Source organism: Neodiprion pinetum, chromosome 2, assembly GCF_021155775.2.
Source record: "Neodiprion pinetum isolate iyNeoPine1 chromosome 2, iyNeoPine1.2, whole genome shotgun sequence".
Classification (NCBI taxonomy): Eukaryota; Metazoa; Arthropoda; class Insecta; order Hymenoptera; family Diprionidae; genus Neodiprion; species Neodiprion pinetum.
The window spans coordinates 24,092,397-24,118,800 of NC_060233.1; the positions used below are offsets into that span (position 1 = coordinate 24,092,397).

Genomic DNA, 26,404 nt, shown 5'->3' on the forward strand with positions numbered 1-26,404 from the left:
CGAACAGCTTATTTCTTTCTTTTATTCGTTCTTCTGTATCTCCCATGTAATAGCAAATATCTTCAGAAGTTCCGATGGTATGGTTAGAATTCTGCGGTTTATTGAGATAAGGCTCCTTTACAGAGTCCGGGATTTCGTGCGGATCGTTTAATATAATCGGCTGAGTATATTGTTCCCAAAGCTTCACTACGGTTCCGCGTTTTCCTCCGTTTATTTCGTTCGATTTTGGGAGCATTCGTTATGAGAACAAAGGGTATTCGTCAGGGGTTTCGATTAAAGGTTTGAATCTTGGTTCGACAGAGTATTTCGATGAAAACGAGGGATCTCAGTGATACAAGATTCCAGTAGGTGCGATATTAAAGAAATATTTGAATGGAAAGTTTCCAGAGCGGTTGGAAAAATTCTTGACTGACTCATTGATTTTTAGAATTTTGGCGAGTTAACGGGTATTAAAATTCAGGTTTGTTGAGTTATTTTATTAAATCGAGCGAGATTAGGATGATTTTCAGTTCGTGTCGGTAGCGCGCAAAACTTCCGCCGTCCGTCGGTCGCTACTCGCGTCACAAAAAGTTTTTCGCGATTATAACGTTTGGTTTCCCGGACGATGCACCAAAAAAAAATTTTATATGTGACGTCGGAACGGTACCTGGTGGAAATTTCCAGATGTTAGACACCGGAATCATTCACACAGCTACAGTTAGACTCACATCAGTAGTTTGGGTCACCAATTACCGATAAAGTATTGAAACACACCGGACAACGGGCATTCTGTCGCTCTAATCGAACGAACCGAGGAAGGAGTAATTATTGGATAAAAAATTTAATTAATTGGCTTACCTCTTGAGAATACTCTGGATATGATGACTTGCAGCGTAGATTGGTGACATGATTTAACGGAATAACTGATTCTAATATATTTGGATACTTTGATTAACTTGGATTTATTTTATAAGTTCAATATTTCAAGTCACAAAAACGGAGTTACTTAGTGCAAGATCTTAAATTAATATGACAAAATGGAGCTGAATGCTCGCTGGACTTTTGGGCAGAGTAACGTTGTATGAAAAAGTGTAATGCAAAAGGCAAAAGGATTTTACCGCGAGACTGTACCGGAACAAGATGACGAATCTGGTGATAGAAACCAAGAGGACGATCGTATGATCGGTCGCCGTTTTTATAGGGGTCGATCGTTGCGCAGAACGATCCCCTTCTTTAGATTTTGACACCTTTTGCGCACCTCCCCCTTTTTCTAGGAATTCTAATTAGGGCACGACATCTTCGCCGCATGCACGCCTGTGAGCTTAGTTCTTCAGCTATTACTATATTGCAAGTTTTTACATATGGTACAACGCTGCACTGTTGCGCTGGTGTAGGTGCGGGGTCGTTGTTCTGTAATTTTCCATTCTGCGTGGGCTTTGTTGTTGGGGCGCAAGCCCCCCTTGGCCCTCGGCTACTGTGCTTCTTCCCCCCGTCTCGTGCTTTCGGCAGCTATTTCCTAATATGGTAATCGCAGTGCGTATGCGCTAGTGGTGACTCATGTTTTATGTTAGTGCCGTGTGCATTTTCAGGGTCACGATGCGCTTAATTCTAGTTCCTGTTTACTTCTTAATATTTTTACTATCTTGCTCGTTACAAAGTCCATTTGTCATATTGGTCACTCGTCGTTTGTTAGTTTTATAGCGTGTATCTATATAAAATTACATATGTATTATAATTGATTACTGTCGTTATTCACGTGGAGTACAATAGCGATTGTTTATGAGACATAGTTGCTGTTTCCTTAACATTATTAAAATCGCGCTGCTGCGAATATTCTTAGGTGTTTGTGTTATAATTATCTTAACAGATTTAGGGTATTTAACAATTTGATAATCCATAATTTTAGAGCAGGTTTACATGTGTGCTTTCGTATATAATTCTCTTCTGTAATTATTAATTCTTGTATTGATATAAATCGGCTTGGAAGCTTCTAGAACGTTTTTCTTATGTTTGTTGGTTGCCTGTCATTGGGCGTTGCCACGTATGCACCTTTGAGTTCATTACGAGTTGATTTACCTTCAATCGTTTCGTCGGTAAGTTTCCTAATGTGTTCTCTAGATGAAGCTCTGTATGGCTCCACATTGGAGATCTGCATTGCCTTCAAAACGTTGCGCGTGTTGCCTACTATACGGCGTTACGGAGGAAGGTATAGTTCATGCTGGATAATTAGTATTTACGGTTTTGAAGGTTTTGCAGTCTCTGGTTTTATGGATTATTGCAGCAGTGCTATCTTTTTATTATATTGGTTATACATTTTTCTATGGTCTTACAGTCTTCTATACTCCAGGCTATATGGTATAGCGTAAGTTGCTTATAGTATAGCTCTCAGCTCCGAATGCACAAATGGCATTGTCGAGTGCTATATAATAATTGGATATAATCGTGTTAGTCAATTGTGGTGTTAATATGATAGTGATATATAATAACGCATAATAATATTATAGCTCTTTGTAGTGCGAAGATCTCGTAACATGGTTTTTAAGCTTTGGTTAGTGAATGTCATAGTTATTTCCATCTAGGGATATTCCAAATAGTTAGTCAGTTGTTTTAATTCCTTATGGTTACAAGATTCTCGTACTTCGAGTTTGGTTAGTTGATAAAAGTAACATGCAGTAATTATAGTCGATAAAACATACGGACGTTCCGGTCGGATGTTACAGGTCTATGCGTACTAAGGCCGTGTTCGTAAATTGACTGAGAGTACTCAAAATTCCCTAGGACAGAGTCAGAGCTATCCACGAACTTGGAAGCGCAAAAGAGATAAAAGATTGCTGACAGTACTGTCAGTCAATTTTCGAACACGGCCTAAGTAGGCCTCTCCCTCACTAGCGCTAGCGGCGAAAATTCACAACATCGGCTTCATTTTCGAGCACGTTTTTACAGTCGGAGTTCACAGACCTGTCTATTAAGACCGTGCTTATAACCAAAGAGTATAGGGAGTATAGTAACGTAGCAAGCAGCCAATGAGAGCGTTTTGCTGTTGCTGCATCCCAGCTGTTTGCTGCACGTGAGAAAACAGCTTAAAGCATTAGAGCATATACTGTGTATGTATATATGCTCTAAGATACCGCCACGGCGATAGAAGGGACGCTGATTACCCTAGTTTGTAACGCGATTTGCGGTTCGGTTCAAGCGTGTAGTTAGGTTAGTGTTAGGTGAACTTGACAGACCAATGTGTGGAATATATTGTTCGGTGTCTCGTAGAGAACAGAATGGTGTCTCAAAGGCAGGAATTGACTCGAAAAGCACTGAGGTATTTGTTTTTTCACATCTTCACGCCACGCAAATTCATTTCCAACAAATTTTACCACTACTTACCTCCCAGTATTTGCTGAAGGCACATGACAACGTACACACGATAGTTTGAATTTTTGAATCGGGCATCTAGAAACTTTCAAATTCCACATAAGAGAGAGAAACTAACGAATCTGTTTAATCGAATTGCTGGTCATAAAAAAAACCCATGATCGGATATACACATGTAAAATCTCCAGAGCTGATGGAAATAAAGCTTATTGTCAGTAGCCAAACATGCTAAACTTTCTTTAAGCAAGACGAAGCGAATTTGTTTTTCATCTGTCATTCTATCAAAGTTTTAATTTTATATGAGTTTTTACCAAATTGTAACCATTGTACTTCACCGTGTTGTTTTAAATAATATCTAGCTAGGTTTAGCATTACACTTGGCGGGGCTTTGGTAACACAACAAATGTTAGCAAATTAATTTTATTCACTGTAATACATAAAACTACTCAGAATTACATGGCTACCAATGTATTCCACATAGAAATCTGTGACCGAAACTGATAGGAGATTTGTTATTTGCTCATTACAGTTATTGAAAAATTGGTTAATCTGATAGCATCTGTAGGTTGTGAACAGAGCTGGCGGATCGACATGCACTTGGCAGTTGTCCTGCTACAGCTATCTTATAGGGCGTTAGCCTGAGTCACGCCGTATATATATTCATGATCTTATTCAAATGTTACTTTCTACATTTAACCCTGTGTGGTCTCAATGTAATTTAGCTATTTCCGCAGTCACACTGGGTGCGCCGTCCATGTACAGTTGTCAACGTGTTAAATTGCTTAAGAACTTCTAAAAAATACATGAATACTCTTGAATCTTTCTAAAATCGAACCCATAATTATTTGAGTACAAAAGTTATTGTATCTTATATTATGCATTAGTATCTGAACGAAAACGCCAGAAAACCATGTTTTGGCCTCAATTTCAAAAAGTAAAAAATGTGCTATACTGAAAAACAAATTACCATGGATTGTTGTCATGGACACCCTAATGTTCAAGAATAATTGAGTTTTGATCGTTTCTGCCCCAAACTATAATTATTGGATAGCTTGGAAATGCACAATTTCAAAGAGATGCAAATTAATGATTTTTATGAAAAATAAATCGAACAACATTTTTTATTGCAAAAATAATATTATCTTTAAGCAAACACGAAATTAGAAATGAAAACTAACACTAAGTAAAAAAAAAATGAATTGCTCTTTTGGAAAAGAATGCTTATACCTGTTGTTTGGACATAAAGAAATCAGTCAATTAAGACATTGATTTACACACTTTAATGCACCATTAGAAGTCTTTTAAATAAAAAAAAGATCAAAAAGACTTTTAAATCCCAAGTTTTACTCAGACGGCGGTTGCACGGAGTCGTTTTTGTCCCCTCAAGTTTAAACCGCTGTAGCTCAAGAACAAATGGGTGGAGGACGGCCAGAACTTACCTGTACGAAGTTTTTTTGGAAATGGAAGCTGCGCCTTATTCCTTTTCGGTTTGTCGGGAATTCCCAAGTATAATTCTGCTTGGGACAAATTGATCTAGTGTGATTGCCCAGGGGTAATTGCAAACAATTTAATTTTGGTGAAATTGCACAAATATAAATATTTTTGGAATATTGAATAGTTTAATTAAATTTGAGTTTATTTTTGCAATGCAAAAACTCAAGTTAAACTAACTTAAAAATTAAAAAATTAAAATAATTAACCAGGAGGAGCGTTGAATACATGGTAGTACCGCTTTTCTAAGACAGAATGCAGATCATGAGATTTGTGCCTTATACTTACATTAATTATTTCACTCGTTGCCATGTTTTGCGGTATACACGGAATCTTAAAAATGGCTCAACCAATTTATTTCAACTTTGGAAACAGTGTAATTGGACAGTTTATCCTCAACATCACGACCTTTTTGTCTCGGTAGCATAATTGTGCCCATTTTAAGTTGAAATTCTATTTTTCAGCCAATATCTAACTTTTTTGAAGAAGATTTATCTTGACCTTGGAGATTTGTTGAACACACACACAGCAGTGTGTTTCGTTGTTTGTCGTTTTTGCCTTTTTTGTTCTATTTATTCTTCAATTTTCAACACGCTTTTATGTAATTGGAAGTGTTATCGCATTTGAGGTAATCTCTCTTTTATTTTTGCTTCAACACCTTGCATATTATTTACATCAATATGTCTTACTTTGTCAAACCTATTTGTATATCATTTTTATTTTGTTTGTGACAGATATTTAAATAAAATTGTTCTGAGGAGGGCCCCCACCAGGGCCGAAACGTTAACACGATAAAAAGTGTTTTTGAGTTGTGACCTTCATATCCAAGAATAACTTTAATCATCTAACTTTTTTATTGCCTTAACAAAAAAAGAAAAAAGAAGACTAGTACAAAGGTGAGATCCTGGTAAAGTGAATAAGCTATTTGAAAATAGTTTCCTCAAATTTGAAATAAATTGGTTGTACTATTTTAGAAATATCGTAGATACTACAAAACATGTCTTGGAACGAAATAGTTGACGTTATTGTCGATAGCAATGCTACCTATCAATAGATTCCAATGAAAAACTCATTAAATCAAGCTTGATCTATATATTTTTGAATAAAAGACACCCGAATTGATTTGTATAATTGCTCGTGAATACTTGAATTCCCTAATTCACCCGCTTATTCACCCGTCTTCTCATTCATACCTCCTTATTGTGAGACAATTGGTATTATATAGAATAATTATTTCAGTGGACAAAGTGCAAAGATGCAATGAATGCCAGAGGTCCTGATGGAACTTCGGAACTATTCCGAAGATTAGCCAAACAGTGGGACGGCCATTTTGCAGCGAGCATTTTATGGATGCAAGGAAGCAACCCTGTCATGCAGCCATGTACAGATTCTGATGTTAATGGTAATGTCCTACTGTGGAATGGAGATGTTTTTAATGGAAGTTTGGTGAGTGAACACATTAGCAAATCAAGAAGTTTTGTGAAAGTATGAAGCCTTTTGTTCTGAATTCTATTTCCACTGTTTTCATGACTGGAATATTTGCAGTAAAAAGAAACTGCAAAATTATTTGTCAATATCACATGTTGTTCCCGACACAGGATAAAGGGCATCATGCGTTTATAACTAGCCCACACTCTGTTCTTGAACAAGATTATTATACTAATGAACAATAAAAAAAAAAAATGCTATAACATCTCATATTTATTAAACTTGCTTATACTGAAACCTCCAAGTAGTTCTTCCTACCAAAGAGATTTGGTAATATTTTCTGTAACAATGTATTGTACTTGTTTTCAAAATTTATTAACAATCAGCTGATGGCAATTAACCCTCTGAAGCATACATTTTTCCTTGCAGTCAAATTTCTTAAAGCTCGGTACATTAGGGTTCGCCACATTGCTGATTTCAAAAATGTGGTCAAATCTGACAAATTTTCGAAATTCAAAATGGTGGATCTAATATGAGTGAATAGGATCAATTTTTATGATTTCAGTCCGCCATCTTGAATTTTGCAATTCTGACATCGGATTCGTTTTCAGTGTCGCCAAAAACCCTCGAACTAACAAATTTCAAGCCAGCATGATCAATTTTTATCTTTTCCTAGACTGCTATATTGGATCCGCTATTCTGAATTTTCAAATTTTGATATCGGATTAACGAGTTCCACTTTGCTGGTTCCCACAGCCTTCCCACAACTACATTTATTCTGTAAAAACAAGCATTTTCAAAACTGTTTATTTATAGTGCTCATTGTATTCGTGGAATCATCATAACCCCTCTTAAAACATCAACATTGACATCTTAGAAGACAAATTAGGCAAAAAAAATGACAGTGATATCTCAAAAATTGAATATAAATCTTGAATAACCAATTCATAAAAGGTGTCTCATATGTAAGATGCTGTGCCACAAAGGGTTAAGTCGGGGAAAAACAAGAAATCACTCAAAATTGGACAACAACATTAGTCGCAAATTACTAACCTAGACAAAAATTCTAAAATTTTATCTTCACTGTTTCCTTAATTGTCCGAGAGAATATGGTAACTTTCGGGGAATTGAATCATTTTAATCGCATATTATACTAGGTGAAGAAAATTTGGCAATGATGTATGCCAAGGTACACGTCTCAATGTGTTGCTCAGAACATTTTTTGTAAAATGTACCAAAACTATGTTACACAAAAAATCCATTCCTTTCTTTAGGCAAGCGATACAGAGTGTGATACAACGACAGTGCTAAAAAGGTTCAGTTCTTCCCAAAATGTTGTCGCAACACTGTTGGAGGTCCAGGGACCTTATAGTTTTATATACTTCAATAAGTCAGACAATTGTTTGTACTTTGGGCGAGATTCGATCGGTAGACACAGTCTATTAATAAAATTGAACGAGGACAAGACTTTGCTGACATTGTGCTCTGTTGGGAATAAAAATGTGAAAAATATGACAGAGGTACCAGCAATTGGAATATTTGTAACAAACTTAAACTGTGAAGAGTTCAATTTGACTTGTTATCCATGGAAAGAACCAAATCTTAGGTTCACAGATATTATTGAAGATCTTGAGACAAGTTTGAACATGGATATTGATGTAAAAGAAACCATTGTCAAACCAGAAATTGATAATTCAATTCTATATCTAGATCCAGAGATCAAAGATGTCCAATATCTCAAAAACATTGATTACAATCAAAATTTCAGTCAAATAATGGAACAGCTATTAGAAAACAAGGAAGTATACCAAAGAGTGGAAAACATTTTAAGGTTTCTGAGAAGTTCTGTCGAAGTTAGAGTTAGAAAAAAACCTAACTACTGCAGGAATTGTATAAGCTTGTATCTGAATGCTGAAGAAGTAAACTGCAAGCATGCCAAAATTGGTATACTTTTCTCGGGTGGATTGGATTCTGCAATTTTAGCTGTTATCGCTAATCAATTTGTCCCAGAAAATGAAGAAATTGATTTAATTAACGTTGCTTTTGAGAAAATAAAGAATCCAAATTCAAATTGCACAAAGGAAGCTGCCACTATCAATTACGATGTACCTGACAGAAAAACAGGCAAACAAACTTTTACTGAACTTGAAAGGATTTGTCCTAATAGAAGGTGGAACTTTATACAGGTTTGTTAGTTAATTAGTAAAAGTATTTTAAAAGGTTACAGGACTCTTGAAAAGCAAAGCGAAATGCCATATGTAACAAAAAATTACAAATTGATGAAATGAAGTACCGGACCTATCTAGTTTCGAATTGACATTCCGATGAGTAGGTGTATTTAGTCCAGTCAAATAGAACTTGAAAATGACAAAACGGATTAAAAAGCCAAATTTTTTAGGGCAAGTAGAGGGTCATCTGAGATGCCCAAAAACACCAAAATCCAACGAAATTTCCTTGTGCATCGGCCGCCATCTTGAACAACAGACAATCCTCGATATCTCGGCTCCCATTGGTCGGATTTTCGATTTTTTTTTAGTTTTTTAGAAAAAAATATTGTCTACAACTTTTATTGGAAGAATATTTTCATAGCGGTGAATGAAAACGTTTTACAATAAAAAAAAGTGCCATAAATTGATGTCTAATAATGTTTATTGTCAATTATATTGCCCCCTTTAGATGTTATCAATAAATTTTTCATATAAAAGTTGTAGGGGACTAAATTCTGAATAATTTTTGTCTTTACGATTTTGCGATTACTCGAATATTACTTGAGATAGAGAGCGTCAAAGTTGTCTCTGTCCGCATTCTACCTGCAAAGCTTACGGACTAATTTGACTGGACTAATTACACAGTATCTATATTATTTTATCTGAGAGAATTGGATACATACAAAAGGTATGTTCGATTACTTGGTATTTATAGGAATAATTTAATTATGTCTATACTCGGCCAAAATCTGATCTTTGTGCTTACATTCAAATCAATTTAATTTACTAATCGCGTTAGTTATAACATCTCTTGCCTATTAACATTCAGAACACATCCTCCAATTTTATTTTGAATATCCGGAAGCCCAATTTCTAGTAAAAAATATAAAAAATGGAAGAAATGACATTTTTTTACAAAAATTTCTTGTATTGAAGTAAACAATTTTGTGAGGTTTTTTTTTCATTTTAATATTTCTAACGATGCAATTGAATTATGGTGATTGATTCTAAAGTGTTTGACGAATATCTGAGAATTTTTTCAAGTTGATCGGATAAGTTGTTTTGAAATGGTGGACCGTGAAAGAGTGCAGAGAATCTTACAGACCCACAGTGTGCTCTGTGATAGAAAAAATAGTTGTGTGCTCTGAGGGTTAATGAAGATACTTCTTAAGATTTCAGTGCTTGACGAAATCCGTTACAATTACTCGTAATTTCATTGTGTATTGTACAGCTACCCCATAAGATATAAAATACGAATGATTATTATTAGCTATCTTGTCAGAATCTCTTGGAACTGCATAGCATTTTTTATAGATTGTCAGGTTTATAAGCTCATCATTGATTCACAATTATTATTGCTATGCTTGTAATTAATCATATTTTCAAGTTTTATTGTATGTACAAGAGTTAAAACAATGAAATTGTATTAAAATAGAGAAACGGCAGATGGAATTTTCAAGAGTACTGTACCCTAGAAAAGTTTTACGAAAAGTTTCAAGGTCGAATAAACGTCAGCAAAATTTTAATTAATCATTTTAGGTAAACGTAATGCAAGTAGAGCTTCAGAATTATCGTTCCAATCATATTTGTAACCTCGTTTATCCATTGCGCACTGTATTGGATGAAAGCTTGGGGTGTGCTGTATGGTTTGCCAGCAAAGCTAAGGGTGTGCTGATGCCAACTGAAATACCATATGAATCTTCATGCAGAATACTTCTCCTTGGTATGGGAGCTGACGAACTATTTGGAGGATACATGCGGCACAGAACGACATTAAAGCATAAAGGCTGGGACATGCTAGCACAGGAATTAAGTGTGGAACTAGAAAGGATATCTGAACGAAATTTAGGAAGAGATGACAGGGTTGTATCTGACCATGGAAGGCAATCTAGATTGCCATACTTGGATGAAAATTTTGTCAAATATGTCCAGACCCTCAAGCCATGGGAAAGGTAACTGCTGCAATACAAATTGTATTGTGTTTCAATACATAATTTGTTAGATGGTAATGAGTATTGGAACATGTCCTCATGACATCAGAGCCTGGTTGTTGACGCCATTTTATCAGCAAATAACTCAAGTTTTTAATTTTGATGGAGGCAAATCGTAATTCTTAGGGTTTCAAATTACTCATATCACATAAATTAATGAAATGTAATCAAAAATATATCCGTTCTACCATCCACGCGCGAAAATATATGATCAGCTGTTATCCCGGTTCATTACTTTGATTTTTTTCCACCAGATGATGCATTGCGAAGCGACAATCCCAATAGCTAAAAAATTATGCAAAACAGTTTGGTTTTATCGAAAAGTTATCTTAACTATCAGTTTTATTTATACCAACATTGGTGGTGTGATAAAGAAATACCTCTGAAAAACACCACCAACTTGAATTAAATTTTACTGCTAATATTTTTTTTTCAAATGTGTTTATTTTTGAGATCTTACAGGTTTACATTTAATTACTTTTTGTTTGGCCTATCGAAGCGAGTGTTATGTAAGGCTCTTTGATCCACACGTTTGTCTGACTTTAGCCTCATTGTTAGCCTTTACCTTCTCACATCACATATCACATCCTGTTCCTGTTCTTATTACCTGACTTTACCTCACAACTCATCAGCTAAATCCCCTACCGTGTTCCTAGTTGTACACTGTACAAGAAAAGATGCAACTAATATCAGTTTCCTTGACCGCGTATTTAAGTGAGAGTGGTAGTTCACACTGTTACAGTATTTACTGTTTCATTGACAGCTCTAGTGTTGAGTTGCTGTGATGGCAGCACTAAAACAGCTTAGTATTTTCTATGCCATTTAAGTGATGAATTCAAAACTCTGCTGTTTATTTCAAATTTAATTTACTTTGACAAACACATGCACTATTTTGACAATTAATGTGTATCTTCTACATGCAAGTATGAAGAAACTAGTAATCCACTTGAGTTGTTCACTGAAATGGCACCGAAACACATTTCAGTATCTAGCGTGATATGCACAAAACTTGCAAAATTTTGAATCTGGCGTGGCAGCACCATCACTAGGTCGGATTTCGAAAGAGAGTTAAAAATGCTTTAAGCAACTCTATGTAGCCTCTTCCCTGACAACTGTACCACACTCTACACTCAACCTCCAAATTGACTTCTAAACCGAACTTTCAAACCATCAACTTCAAATCACCTTCTACTAATCTCGATTCTCTATTCATCATTCAATAGTTCCCAACTTGATACACGACCAATTTATATACAGAGTAATTTATCGAATACTGATAACAAGTGCAACTGACACAGCCGATTTTACCTGAGACTTGCATAACTGGCTCTCTTACTCAAGGGTCGGGTGGCCAGTATTCTGATGAATAAATAGATTTCCATAGGCAGAATGGCATTGAAAAAATGAACTAGATGAAAATTCAACCTTAAAATTTTATCCAATTGAAACAAAAATGCCTTGTATATGCAAACTTGACTGTGAAATTATACTACTGAGATACCCGTACACAAAATACATGCGCCACAAATTTTACTTGTTCTCTGTTACAAAAAGTGATTATTAATTCTATATCTTGTTTCAGGTGTTACCCAACTGATCAAATGCCAGTTGGATTGGGTGATAAACTTCTTTTACGACTAGTTGCACGTCGAATTGGTCTCCAGAGCGCGGCTAATTTTCCGAAGAGAGCTTTCCAGTTTGGATCGCGCATTGCTAATAGTAAAGAAAATGCCAAAGATGTATCCGATAGGTTGTGAACTGTAATTAATAAATAGTTACTTTTAATCGCTAAACATAATATCACAATAATTCATCATTCGCGTACATCAAATGTCATGCCATTTTTGCAATACTTATGATAAACCTCGATAATCAAATGTAATACAGTACATTATTATTCGTAGGTATAAAGGCTAAACCAGGGTTATTGCACTATAGGCTACCGATGTGTTTCTTGTGAAAATTTACGACGGAAACGTTTCTTACTTCTTATGGGAAATTAGTTGTTTGTGAATTACAGTCTTTTGAAATAGTCCAATCCGGTAGCTTGTAACGGCTCACAACAGCTGTAGAGTGTATCATCATGAAATGATAATCTGTCAGCCCTGTTCTGAGCCATCAGATGTTACCGGATCGGCCAGTTTTAAACAGCTGTATTCGCAAATAATAAATGTCCCATCAGAAGTAAAGCGTTTCAGTCATAGATTTTCACAAGGAATACATTGGTAGCCTATGAGGCAATGGATTGGGGTCACCCTACATATTTTCGTAGTATTATGGAACATTTTAAATGTAATTTTTTATATTATGCACATGTATTTCATTTTTTTCAAGGTCGTCATAATTATTGTTCATTTCTCATTAATACTTATTATTAATCGCTGTTGATTAATTTATTGCATAGAAATCATGTTTTTATATTCAAGAGAATTAAAAGGATATGATTCTGTAACGATGGTCTCTCACTTCATGTTAACACCTTGTAGCCATATGAGTAGAGAAATAATCTTGCATGCGTCACTGATTATTATGTAGAGATAAATCGCGACAAGTGTCAACAGCTGATTTTACACATTAGCAAGGCTGACGATATCATCAAAAATAGAGATAATTCTAGTGAATCTAAACACAGTTGGAAGAATCGCGAAACCAATGCGTAAAATCTTGTCTAGAATAGATGTAAATAACAGTCAACTTATGAGATTTGAGAAAAGTATGATAGAAAAATAAAGTCAAAATAGGTAAGTGAGTTAAAAAAATCTAAGAAGGAGCCTTTAAAAACCTTATTCAACGATCATGCTAACGGGAGATTCTGGAAGAAATTAAAGAATATTAAGGAAAGTAATGGTGGCCATAGGTCATGGAAAACTGACAAGTAATGAAGAAGTCAGGACAATTTTGAGGCAGTACGGAATAAAAAAAGGATAAAGCTTCCCTCATCAAAAACCAAAATCCTAATAACAATTTCTTTCCATGTGCTCAGTTCCATGACTCAAATAGATCGTGGACATGTTTTTGAATACCCATTGATTCGGAGCTTGATTTATTGAAGATCATGTATTACTGTTACCTTTACCGACCGAGCTAATTCCTCTTTTTTTTCCTATATTAAATAAACAAAGGAACGGAGAGGATTCAATTTCACCGCAACCAAGGAACGCTTGGCCGCGCGCCTAGCTAATTGTGGGAGTATCGTTTGTTTACGAAATGATTGTAATTCCTATTTCTCACCTGGCGACCTCAACGTTGCATGAAAACAGTGTGACAATGGCTCATTTTATTTCTCATTGTTTTCGAAGTTGTGCAAAGTATCTCAGTTATGCACTTTTCGGCCCCTGAAATACGGGAAATGTGAGAATAGTAACAGGTGTCAAAAAACGACATATTTTTTTGACGATTTCCGGGAAATAAGTAACTTTCCTGAATTCCGCTACAGAAGAGCGATGCGTCGTGGAAATTTTAACCCTTTCCATGCATTTGTTTATTTAATATAAGGAAAAAGCGTGAATTTGGTCGGTCGGTAAAAGTAGGAGTACTACATGATCTTAATATTCGAATTTCGGAATTAAGTCGGGAAAAAATTATAATTCAGTTAGGGAAAATCGGGGAATTGCTGCGACTATTTTTAGTGGCCACCATGCCTGAGTATGGTAGCAGTGTCATGTGGGATACCGAATACATAAGCTTATAACAATACTACACTGATACACGTGAATGAAAAGAATGATATTCATAAATAGAGAATTGATCAAAAAATTAGATAAGCTCTGAATGAAGGAAACCCAAAATGACAAGATCCAGGAGGGAATGAAAAAAAACTGGGAGAATGGTCCCGAACCCCAAGATAATACATGACGTAATGAATATTTAATATTTATAGAATATATCACTGGAGATTAAGGCAGAATACTGGTACCCCTCTTCGATTTGCTGGTAAAAGGCGTTCTACTGATAGAGTGCAGGAAACAGAAAACTCGCATTGGATAAGCAAAGAGTGCAGAATATCAGAGAAAGCTGAAAAAAACTTGACGCAATTGTCAATAAGCTATACTGTAGATAGCATGAACTGGAGAATGGCAATCCCGAGAAAAAGAAACACGCTAGTTGATATTAAAAAGAGCAATCGAATAGCCCGATAAATTTAAATGTACTTATAATCGATCATGTCACAACATTGGAAATGACATGATTAGACTATAGGATCTATTTAGTTTTATTACAAAGTTTTTCCATGTTGAAAGCACCAAACAAAATTTATTCCTACATGTCATAAGAAAATTGCTATCCCTAGTTCAGAATTACTTTATAACTAAATGACTATGGCCCTACATTGTTGGCAAGATTATTAATTGCGTTCACCTCGAAATATCGAATTCTGATAAGTAAACCCCCGATATCATTGACCAATTATTAGTCAGCTATTGAATGCGATGAGTAGTAATTCGGGTAATAAAATGCTTGCACTGCTAATAATTGTAATCATAATTTTCATTTACTTTTCTGAGTTCTGACTAGAGTAAAAAACAATTTCAGGATTTTTGAAGAAATGAAGTTCTTTACTTAACGAAGAAATTCTAAAAAAATTTGCAATATTATACAATTTACTTATTGTCTCTGAAAATGTACAATAACTGACATATAAACTAATATTTTTTTAAATAAATGCAAGCAAACTTTAACAATTCTAAGAAAAACAAGGTCAATTTTATGTGACGAAATTTATTTTACATCAATTTTCATTATTTCAGAGCCTTATAGATTCGTTTTCAAATATTAAATCACTATCTTACCTACATACAGTAAATATGGTGATCAGTAGACTCGTTTTAAGATGAGCAACAGATGTCACTTTATTAGTTTTAAAGCAATCGGAGCTACTTGCTAGCTTCATGAATCCAGCTTTCTACACGAAAAACGGGTATCATATATTTCCTAAAAGAAATTGGCATTTAAATATCAATTTCTTTGTACAATATACTACCAGAATAATTCTGTGATCGTTAATTTCTGCTAAACACTGTTAGAAGTGGCAATTGTCATTGTGATATTGGCGTTATCAGTTATATGAGATAACAGGGGTCAAACAACAATAATGAACGTATTTTGCTGCTAGATAATCCAGCCAGTCGTTGAAAAGGTAACGGAGCATAATCATTAAACAGCTACACGTGAATCAAAAAATATAATTCGTTTTGTCTAAATTGCTTTATTAAATTGTTGTATAGAGGAGAATGAGTATGTTAAAAGAAAGTTTAGCTGCCGCAAAAAAACATAATGTGTTTTTGGCGTCTCCACCAAAGAATTTAAAAAAGGAATTTGATGCTTTGTTTACGTTGGAAGCTATCGAGTTTTTGGTAGATCTGATAACAGAATTTGATGACAAAGTTGATCAACTTTACTACACGAGATTTATAAAAAAATATGAATTGAAACGGAACCCGAAAATACCAACATTCTTAGAAACTGACATTACAAACAGTGATTGGAAAGTAGCTCCAGTGGGTATGTAAAATTATAGCAAACATCTCTCACGATGAATTCATTCAGTTTTAACACCAAAATTTTTTACCACATGTTTTGACAAATTATTACCATCACATTCTATAGTAACCATGGTGAAAATTTCTACTTCTACGAATTTTTACAGAAATTGAGTCATTTCGTATTATTTCGTACAAAATCGTAAATATTCATAGGTTTTCATGAAGAATTATTAACTTTCTTTAAAAATTGCAGTAGCTTGTAGATTTTTTTGCTGAAAAAATATAATATTTCATGAAAATTTACAAGTTTATATGAGCAACTATGCTTAAAAATAATTTTTTACGAAAACAATTTGTTGTCAAAAATTGTACGAAATGTCCCAATTTCCCGAAAAATTCGTAGAAAATTGCAGAAATCATTTTCACCAGGGAAACTTCTCTCTTTTATGGCAATATCACAATTGAATATAACTTCTTATAATAACGACTGCTTTAATTCTCATTGTGTATAAAATATGTTAATGTTAATACCAAATTAATAGGGAAAATGATTTACGTATTTAGTAATAAAATTAAATGAAAGAATTTCAAACGTTTGCAAAGATTAAACGAAATAGTCTACATTTTCATATAGACACATATTGCAAATACGCGCGGCGAAAAGACGGTTGACTCTTTGTTGCACACGATTAATTCTTTACATGACAAGAGTATCTTACGTGTATTTTCACGAAGCACGAAATTGAGGTTAGGGTCGCGTAATGTCAGATTCATTCGATACAGCGCATGCGCACAGTACAGACTAGACCACTTTTAACTCTTAGGACTCAAAAGTGATCATTTCAGTACTCCGCGCATACGTATTCGCAGACTCACTCGACCGTCATAGAAACGGTTACTTTGTGTACGGAAAACAAGCATGATAAAACGCGTAAAACATGCTCGCGTTATATAAAGTAATTTTTTTCCAAATCATAAGTCCCATAGGCTACCGATGCGATGTGTTTCTCGTGAAAATGTGCTACTAAAAAACTTTTTACATTTTCTAAAAAAGTTGTCGTTTGCGTATAACATCCGTTTGACATTGGCTAATCCAGTAGCATTTGATGATTCAGGACAGCCGCCGAGCGTACGACGATCAAATGACGATCCGCCAATCCTGTTCTGAACCATTTGAAACTACCAAATTACTAGTTTCAAACGGCTGTAATCCGCAAAGAACAAAATTCCTATGAGAAATAAAAAGCGTTTCAGTCGCAGATTTTCAGAAGTAATCACTGATATACAACTACTCTAGATCGAGGATTGCTTATTAAGAATGACAAAAAATAATCGATTTCCGATTAAATCGATTATTTTTTTCCGATTAATCGAGTATAATCGATTATTTTACGTCACAAACGGTTTTCGTTTTTTACTCCCATGAACGACGCAATACAATATCAATTTATGTGATTAAAGTATCAATCATTATCAATGTCTTACTTACTAAGTACCTGTTTGGCATAATAACTGAAAGATAAATGAACATTTTCACCTGAAATTGAAAAATATTTTGAATGAAACTATAAATTGTCAATTTTCTTTTCCGCTACGAAGGCTGCATACTGAAATTTACAAAATTTTTGTTCTAAATGCACCGATTCAGGAAAATACGAAATAATCGATTAATTGATTAATTTTTACCGATTCAATCGAGTCGTGTTCGATCAATTTTGGGGGTTGATTAATCGATGCATGGATTATTTTTAGCTTACAAATAGTGGCCATCGTTATCGCCTATACTGTGCATGCTAGCGACTCGGATTTGAACTCGAAAATGGTTTATGAAACTATATTCACGCATTAAACCGAATGAAAAAGATCTCCATAAATTATGAAACTATTCGTGGAAGACTACTTTAGTGAAAAATACAATTGTTCTACCATATACAGGGCGTTCTCTAATATTTATTCGAAAATAATTGTAGTCTTTTGTAAGTTGTGTGTTTTATCTGCTCTAATACGGACAGTCGATCAATCTCGTCTGTGCTGATAAATACCACTAACAAATATTTAAAAGTATATTAATGTAGTACTCGCTCTTTCTTCAGGCTATTAGATACAAGAATTCTTGGAGATCCATAATAATAACACTTTTACATCATCAATTACTGAAGAGCACGTTTATGCGAATGATACGACAAGCAACATTATAATTGTTAATAGATAATTATTTGTATAAAAACAATAATATTTTAGTTTGTTTGGCTAAAAAGTATTCTCTTCTTATGGATGAAGCACCGAAATTGATGCTTTATACCTCCATCTATGGAGGGCAGTTTCACGCCCTTAAAGTGTTTTATGGCCGATAAAAAAATACGTATTGCTTCGTTTTAGATGCACCACACATGTATGATCTAGATTAAAATCAAAGAGATCGACCTGGTATACCTTCCCTGTTAGAACGGCGGCACCAATCAGCGAAAAGTACATACACACATTGGCCATACTGTCTAGATATACTCTATGGATGCCTATGCGCGTACCTATCGGAATAGTTCTGACTTTTCACACTGATTGTAAGTGAGAAATCCCCTGCCATGCGAGTTTCCAGGCCTGTGTATAAGACCGTGGTAATTACTGATCTCGCTTTTGCGACTCACGCTGCAAGATCGCACAACTCTCACTCATCGGAAATTTCCGGCTCTCCGCACTTGTAATACAACATATACTTTCATTATCTTGGAGTATATGAAATTCAAAAACAATTAACTAATTGATGAACGAATATTGTGATTTGATCCAATGCGTGGTTGCTTGAACCGAAAAATTATTCGAAGTAATCGTATTGATAGTTGAAAAATTTGGTCATTTGATTTACTGACTTTTTCTCAGTGTGAAAATCGTGAGAAAGCGAACATACAGGGTGATTTATTCGTTGCTGATCACGAGTGCTACTCCCTCAGCCATTGCGTTGTATCGTAGTGTCCGCAGAAGCTGCTCTTTCTCATCCAGGTCTCGCGTTCAGTAACGAATAAATGAATCTGTACATTGGTGAAATATTTTATGATTTTTATTGAGAAATTTCATGCTGTATGGGCTATTTCAGTCGATCTACCAATTATCATAACCGCATGCATAGCGGCAAAGGATAAGTAATCCAGCTGACAGAGACATTGTACATATAATAATGATGTTCGTTGTTTATCTAATGGTAATGGCGGATGAATGTGGATTATATTAAACGTCCGCTATTTAATATTCTGATAAATTTTCTAGGTAGACGACTGCAAAACCGGCATTTAGACCTTGGCGATGTCAGTCCATCAAATTTGGATCATTTTACTAAAGCACTCGGCTGCAATGTGGAGGGCATACAAGTAGATTTTGATGATGGCCATTGTCCGACATGGAGAAATCAAATAGTAGGCTTGTACAACGTGTATAAGGCGGTTCGAAATGAACTGTCCAATGTTCTTCCAATTTGGAAAGCGCCGATTCTTATGCTGCGGCCAAGAGCGTGGAACATGTTAGAGCACAACGTCACTGTGAATGGGAAAGAGGTCCCTGGACCTCTTCTAGATTTTGTTTTACTCACATTTCACAACGCAAATATATTGCGATACTGTGAAAGCGGTCCATATTTTTATTTATCCAAACTGGAGGGTGCTAGTGAAGCGAAACTCTGGGACGATATTTTCACATGGACAGAGTCGAGGCTTGACATGCCTCACGGGACAATAAAAGCTTGCGTTCTGATTGAGAATATTTTGAGCGCATTTGAAATGGATCAAATATTGTTCAACTTGAAAGATCACTCATTGGGACTAAATTGCGGAATATGGGATTACGCGGCATCGATAATAAACAAATTTGGCAACAACAAGTCTTTCATCTTACCTGATAGAAACAAATACGTTAACATGAATCGTCACTTTCTCAAGTGTTACATGGAGCTTGTGGTCAAAACTTGTCACAGACGAGGTGCGCATGCAACTGGCGGTATGGCGGCTTTGTTATTGCCAACAGAAGATGATCCAGATGAGTTTCACAGAGTCGTGGAAACAGTAGTAAATGGAAAACTTGCAGAAATTCAAATGGGCGTGGATGGTTTCATGGTGTTTGATTCCGGGCTTGTCCCCTACATAAATAATCTATGGAAAAATTACGGAGGGCCAAGTTATAATCAGATAAAGTATCCTGGTACACCAAATGACATTTCGGAAGCTGACTTGCTTAGACTGCCAACCGGAGGCGTAACAGTAGACGGGTTGAAGCACAACATATCGGTAACCATTTTATTCATCTTTTATTGGTTGCAAGGTGTGGGCCATTTTGCATATAAAGGCGCTGTGGAAGACTCCGCGACAGCAGAGATTTCAAGATCGCAGATTTGGCAGTGGATAAGACACGGGGCGAAGTTTGAGGACGGAAACGGAAATTTACTAACGAGGGGATTAGTAGACAGTTATGCCTGTCAAATCATTGACCATTTATTGGAAGAGTATTGCTCTAATTTCCAGGAAAAAATCAATTTACATACAGCTCGCGATTTGTTTACGGAAATTGTCAACCATAGAGAGTTTCCTGATTTTATTACAACCTACTTGAACGATGCACATGTATTTCGTAGACTACATCATTCTCGCTTGTAATTTTAAACAATGTGTGCTTTTTTGCTTATTTTTTTTTTTCAAGATGACATGCACATTTGGGTGTTTTGTTTCAAATGACATTTTTCTACTTTGATCTGAAAATCTTATCGTACGTAGCAGAAAAAGAATCCCCCTGGAACGATAGTACTAAATTTAATTTTAAGAGACTACTTTCAGAATTCAAAATTTTCCCATTTAAGAAGGGACTTCGCCGAAATTTTTATTATACAGAGTTTTTCGTTATTGAACTGACCGAAAAAGATGTAATCGAGAATTCCTTCCTACAAGATGCAACTTGAGATACCATATGACCTGAAAAAAAAATTTCAATCCTCTGTAATCAAAGTATAGGTATGCGAAAGCACTTATTGGTATAAGATTTCCTGCACACCGCTGCCAAAAATTATTACGCACAAACTTTCATCGTAAAAGATTGAAATGTTTTCCGGTACACATGCTACCGTTACCAAAATCTAGTAAGAAGCAGTTTTTGATTACATTTTTTCTAGTCATTTCAAAAGCGAGAACATCGTTTTCGTCAAAATTTCACCGAAATCCTCTCCTTAAATAACAGAGAAGATGTTACTTTTTCTCAATTGTAACAACTGAGCTATATTTATTAATGCAGACGTGATTCTCAAAGCATTTTTTAGCGAATTCAGCCTCCAACAAATTTGTCATTTAAACTTTTTTGTGAAGATAGTAGTTTAGATATAAAAAACGATTGAAGGTTAACTTTTACGTGAAATTGACTTTCGAACCAAAACTTATTTTAACTGTTTGAGTTATGGGTTTCGCTTTGACTTTATCAAATGTTTCCAGGATTAAGTCCGTATTATTTAATGATACTGAGTACCAAAAAATTTAGGATTATAGTAATTAACCCGACCCAACAAGACGAATCGTTGTATTCATTGCGAGGTTCATGTTAAATTTTACCGAGATTTATTGGAATTTCAAGCCGAATAGCCACAGTCTCACGACACTTTTAAATACAGCTCCACTCATCTTATGTCTAACCAAATTTTTATATTACATTATATGTAGTTATTGGGGATAATCAACATTTTTTCATTGCGATACGTGTATAGCCTATTTTAATAAACAAATTTGTTAAGGAATAACCTGAAATCTCTCTTGATTTTGGTATAGCAATATGTACACAATCATAATATTGGAAAATGACCTCATGACGTCAGAGCCTAGTTGTCGCCATTTTATCACCAAATAACCTAAGTTTTTAATGTTAATGGAGTCAAATCGTAATTCTTGGAGTTTCAAATTACTCATGCCACATAAATCAATTAAACATAATCAATATACCTACCTGTTCTACTGTCTACGCCCGAAAAAGACTATCAACGGTCAGCTGTCGGCCTGGTTGCATTAGTTTTATTTTTTCCAACACATGACACATTGCAAAGTCACAATCCCAATAGCATTTCTTTGAGATATGTCTCCTGAACTAATGCACGCACATCAAGAGCTAATGGATACTCAAATGAAACTATCATTATCCGAATGAATCTTTCAGGAGTCGCAAAGATTATAATGATCCGAAGACGTAATGCGTCTCCGTATACGGTAATTTCATATAGGCAGACTGCAAACTTGCCGAAAATAACCTCAAAGTCCGCCTCAAAGTAAAATAAATAAATAACAAATCTGTACGCTATTTACTCGGCCCTAGCTGGACAAACTGCACTTTCTGACAATAGCATGCGATCATTTTACAACAAAGTCCAAATCGCTTCGAAGTTGCAAGACAAAATTGTCCCGATTCTCCAATGCTTAAAAGTTACCTTTAGGGGATGAGAGTTTATTTACGAATAAAATTTTACTTAATATATAATTTTTTCAAAATTTTTGTCGGGTGCGTCGTAGTTAAAAAAAAAAAAAAATTGAATGTCTAAAAAGATTTTTTTTTTTTGAGGTCATATTCATTGTACAATTACGAAAATTTTTGTACACGTATCAAACTCTATTTGTCGTTACATATGATAACAGATAACAGGTTCTGTCAGTCATTGACCTCGTGTCACCTTGAATTATTTGTACCAAAATTGCAAAGTGATAAAAAAAAAGACAAACAAAACCTTTTCTTTTTTGAGGTTATAAATTTTGTTTCGCGTTGGTAATTTTTTTTTTTTTTACAAATGCACTATAGTGATATCTACAACGTATTAAAATTTCAGCCAGATCGGTTAGGTCATTCAAAAGATATGAATTTTTTTTTGATTCTTCGAAAATAAATTCACACCTCTTTAGGGTAAATTTTTAAGAGTTGAAACTTGGCAAATCGTAATCTTTTATCGTTGCAACTACTAAAACAAAAATAACACAATCCGTACTGGGGCATCCCACCCATACTTATCCTCCTATAGCCTTTATCTTTAGTTATTGGGAATTCATCACCATCTACATTTGTATATTGACGCGTAATGGCAACTGGACACAATCGCATTAAATAAACAAGCGGCTCAAAACGAATCGATTAAACGTGTCACTGCTATGGCAGTCGTGCTAAAACATTTTCCGGTAATATTAATTGCTAAATCATCCGAAATTGCAGGATATGACTTTCACGATATTATACCACTCGTTCCGTTTTCAATCGACATAGCAATTGCCTTTATTCTCAGGATTTTGATATATATATTATATGCCGGAATTTCGGTTTTAAATCCTTCCTTTTCATTCGGCCCGGCCGGGCCGCTATTTTCCATGTCGTTGTCAGGTGTATTTTTTTCTGTCAAGATAGTTGCTGACTTCGTCCCATTTCACAGCCGATAAAATTCTTTGACTCGAAATGTACTCATTCAGAAGAATGTTACTACAAAAAATTAGGTTAACGATGAAAAGCAGTCTACGAATTTATTGGGAATATAAAGTCCTTGAGAAAGAAAGAGACTTCAATTTTTTTTGAAATCATTTCATGCACATTTCAATGCATGTTTCAGAAATATGCAAATTCCAAGAATACTGTTCGACTTTGAATACTGTACAATATTTGGACTTTTTATTTCACGAAGCTGAAGTGAAGATTCGCATTGCATGGGCATTCTTTTGAAGATCAAATAAATATATCATTTTATACCGATTTCTTTTGAAAATTTGCATTGTGTCTTTACAGCGAATTCGAATTACAGATCTATACGGATTTAGAAAATGGACGTATAAAATATTTCCGATTTTGGGGTCCGTAATGATTTTGTCTTTGTAAATGGCTTAGAAATATCTATTTCCTTGAAATTTGTATGTTTCCGTTTAACCCTTTCAGTCACAGTGGGATGCTCAGCCTCCTACCTAAAAAATTTCCTATGTCCCTGCCTTATCACAGTTTATTTACCACTTCAAACGATCTTTGTTACTTCGTATAACCCCAAAAAGTCCAAAAACCCCCGAGTGACAAATTTCGGACGGAATCATCGAATTTCGATAGTTTGTTCGATTTTACATCCACCGTCTTGGATTTAAAAATTATAAAATTCAGCCATCAGATTCCTGGTCAGTGACCCCAAAAAACGAGTGACACAATTCAGGCCAAAAGATTGAGTTGAAAAATGTGTGACTGAAAGTGTTAAATGTATTGAAACGTTCAGATAACAATGGACATTATTTTTCGAAAAGTGTGTCCAATTTTCCACTATTGTTTATTTATTCATTCTTGGTCTTCACTTTCGATGATAGAACAGCACAAAAAAATACCGACGTAAATAAAAAATAGTAAGAGTTCAAATAACTGAATTTCGGGTGGAATTTCCCATGCATACATATTATGAATCATTATTTTAAAATTCTTCTTCCGCAGGATGTTGTTTGGTGTCTTGGTGTCTCGGTGTAAGTTTGAGGTTAGTTTGCTATAAACGCGAGGTGCGAAAAAACACGGTGCTACTCACAGAACGAATTGTTTGAAACACCCAAAAAAGTGTTTTCGCGTGAAATCTTGATCGAGTTAGGGCTAATCTTTGTTTGGCAAAAAAGCGAATCATGAGAAATTTTACAGTAATCCGTGAATTGTTACGCTAGTTGAACGTTACGATATTGACAAAAGAAATCGGCGATTTCTATACGCAATTTATAAGACAAAAGTGATTCGAATAAATTACAACGTTATAGATTTGATGAAAGTTTACCTCACTTTCCACTTGGATTGCTTCCCATTATTGGATGACAAAATTGTCACGATGAAAATTGTTTTTACCGCCTCTTATTCCTCGGATATCTTTATGCTATTTCACTCTGGAAAGAGAAGAGAAATATAGTAGGAGGGATAATGACCCGGTGTTATGGTTGTCTAGAATTATGCAGAAGCAAGCACAACGTAGCCACCACAAAAACAAGGAAGTGACAGCAAGTTATAAATTTATGAGCTCTCTATCTGCGTGGCACGTATCGTCCACTTTTTTCTTGTTGCTTTATCGTACAACTTATCAGAAGTTGTACACATGTCGATATCACGGAATAGCTAATTACCAGTACCATGATTATCCAGTACCTAAACAAAAATGGATTTACAATGGATCCTTTTCATATGATTTTAGAATTAAATGGAATGAAAAGTATCATCTATGACATCTCTAAACACTGTTTGTTCTATACCAAATCGTGTCCAAATTGAACAGCATGAAATTCACAAATTTGGCTTTGTTCTTCTTTACCAAATGTGAATACTGTAATTACTTTTTGGAAAAAATACACAATCATTATTGAAACATTTTATCGTAAACACATAGTGAAACATCTCAGTACCTATATAGATTCGCCTATGTTTATAATTGAAGAAATGCAATCTATTCCCGAGGAGCAAGTATCAGTTCAACAATTTTAATCACGATTTCTTCAGCATGAAATAGAAGTTATTGGATAAATAACTCAAATTACACAAAACAATCATTCGATGTATAAACTTCTTTCCAGAGTTTGTGGAGAGGCAAAAACATTCTATTATCTTCATTGCAACTATCCTAGCAATTAAATTGCTGATACTAGACATTTTTTTTGACGAGTCACAATCAAATAGAGTACAAATGGAATATTTTAAAAACTAGTAAAGTAAAGATGAAAATGCTTCGTTTTTTTGCAATGAGCACGACCACACGATGACTTTTATAGGTCAATGCGTTTGCTTGGTATAGTTTTTACAATGTATAGGAATCGAATTTACGTTGACTTTTTGAATTGATCCAGTTCTTTTTTTCGGAATTCAGGGTGTAAGTAACGCTATGTTAACGTAATATTACATGTTTTGTTATATTGCACAATGAAGCAGGCATTATTTTACGTTTAGATGTGTTTGTCTGTCAATAAGATGTGCCGATTGGAAGGTATCTTCTAATTAGCAAATAAATAATAATTATTCGCCCTAATTATTCTTGACAATTACCTACAATAAGTACAAAGAGTATTGGAAAATGTCCTCATCGCGTTAGAGCTTGGTTGTCGGTGCCATTCTATCACCACATAGCCTAAGTTTTTAATTTTAATAGAGGCAAATCGTAATTATTGAGGTTTCAAATTACTCATGTCGAATAAATTAATGAAACGTTACCAATTATAGACCTGTCACATACCATCCATACGCGAAAAAACACGGTCAACGGTCAGTTGTCAGCCTGGTTGCATTAGTTTGATTTTTTTCTACCAGATGACGCATTGTGAAGTGACGACACGAATATCTAAACATTTAAAATAATTATGAATTTGCTACACATTTACTGTACAAAAGAGTTGTCAATTTACAAAATTAGGTTGCAAATCTACAAATTCGGTGGAGTGACGTAAATGACTATTTATCTTAAATTTATGTATAAATATTTATA

General features: G+C 34.9%; 3 protein-coding genes across 6 annotated transcripts in view; all 3 read left to right on the forward strand.

The window, feature by feature from the left end:
* Positions 1-3,097: 3,097 nt before the first annotated feature.
* On the forward strand, positions 3,098-12,912 carry LOC124211092 (asparagine synthetase domain-containing protein CG17486). Of its 4 annotated transcripts, none has more exons than XM_069133284.1 (6): positions 3,222-3,292; positions 5,571-5,732; positions 6,076-6,282; positions 7,539-8,450; positions 10,011-10,423; positions 12,045-12,912. In XM_069133284.1, the coding sequence occupies exons 3-6, from the start codon at positions 6,097-6,099 to the stop codon at positions 12,217-12,219; spliced, it is 1,686 nt and encodes a 561-aa protein (XP_068989385.1). In that variant the 5' UTR covers positions 3,222-3,292; positions 5,571-5,732; positions 6,076-6,096; the 3' UTR covers positions 12,220-12,912. The 4 variants fall into 4 exon arrangements, with proteins under 4 accessions (XP_046465763.1, XP_068989385.1, XP_046465765.1 ...); XM_069133285.1 differs by lacking the exon at positions 3,222-3,292 and adding an exon at positions 5,056-5,464; XM_046609807.2 differs by lacking the exon at positions 5,571-5,732 and having other exon boundaries at positions 3,098-3,292.
* A 3,029-nt stretch (positions 12,913-15,941) lies between these two features.
* LOC124211091 (endothelin-converting enzyme 1) overlaps positions 15,942-26,404 on the forward strand; it is a 54,928-nt gene continuing 44,465 nt past the window's right edge. The window contains exon 1 of the mRNA XM_069133283.1: positions 15,942-15,964. The gene's annotated coding sequence lies outside the window, so the exon portion shown is untranslated. The remainder of the gene's footprint in view (positions 15,965-26,404) is intronic.
* On the forward strand, positions 18,169-22,372 carry LOC124211095 (malate synthase-like). The gene is made up of 2 exons (XM_046609812.2): positions 18,169-18,506; positions 19,207-22,372. The coding sequence occupies exons 1-2, from the start codon at positions 18,458-18,460 to the stop codon at positions 20,580-20,582; spliced, it is 1,425 nt and encodes a 474-aa protein (XP_046465768.1). The 5' UTR covers positions 18,169-18,457; the 3' UTR covers positions 20,583-22,372.

Excerpts from the sequence above, each read along its gene's own strand:
- LOC124211092 (XM_046609807.2), top strand. The coding sequence starts at position 3,212 with ATGTGTGGAATATATTGTTCGGTGTCTCGTAGAGAACAGAATGGTGTC. Across the intron at positions 6,283-7,538 it reads ATGTTTTTAATGGAAGTTTG|GCAAGCGATACAGAGTGTGA; the intron begins GTGAGTGAACAC and ends TCCTTTCTTTAG. Across the intron at positions 10,424-12,044 it reads ACCCTCAAGCCATGGGAAAG|GTGTTACCCAACTGATCAAA; the intron begins GTAACTGCTGCA and ends ATCTTGTTTCAG.
- LOC124211095 (XM_046609812.2), top strand. The coding sequence starts at position 18,458 with ATGCCTATGCGCGTACCTATCGGAATAGTTCTGACTTTTCACACTGAT. Across the intron at positions 18,507-19,206 it reads TCTGACTTTTCACACTGATT|GTAGACGACTGCAAAACCGG; the intron begins GTAAGTGAGAAA and ends TAAATTTTCTAG.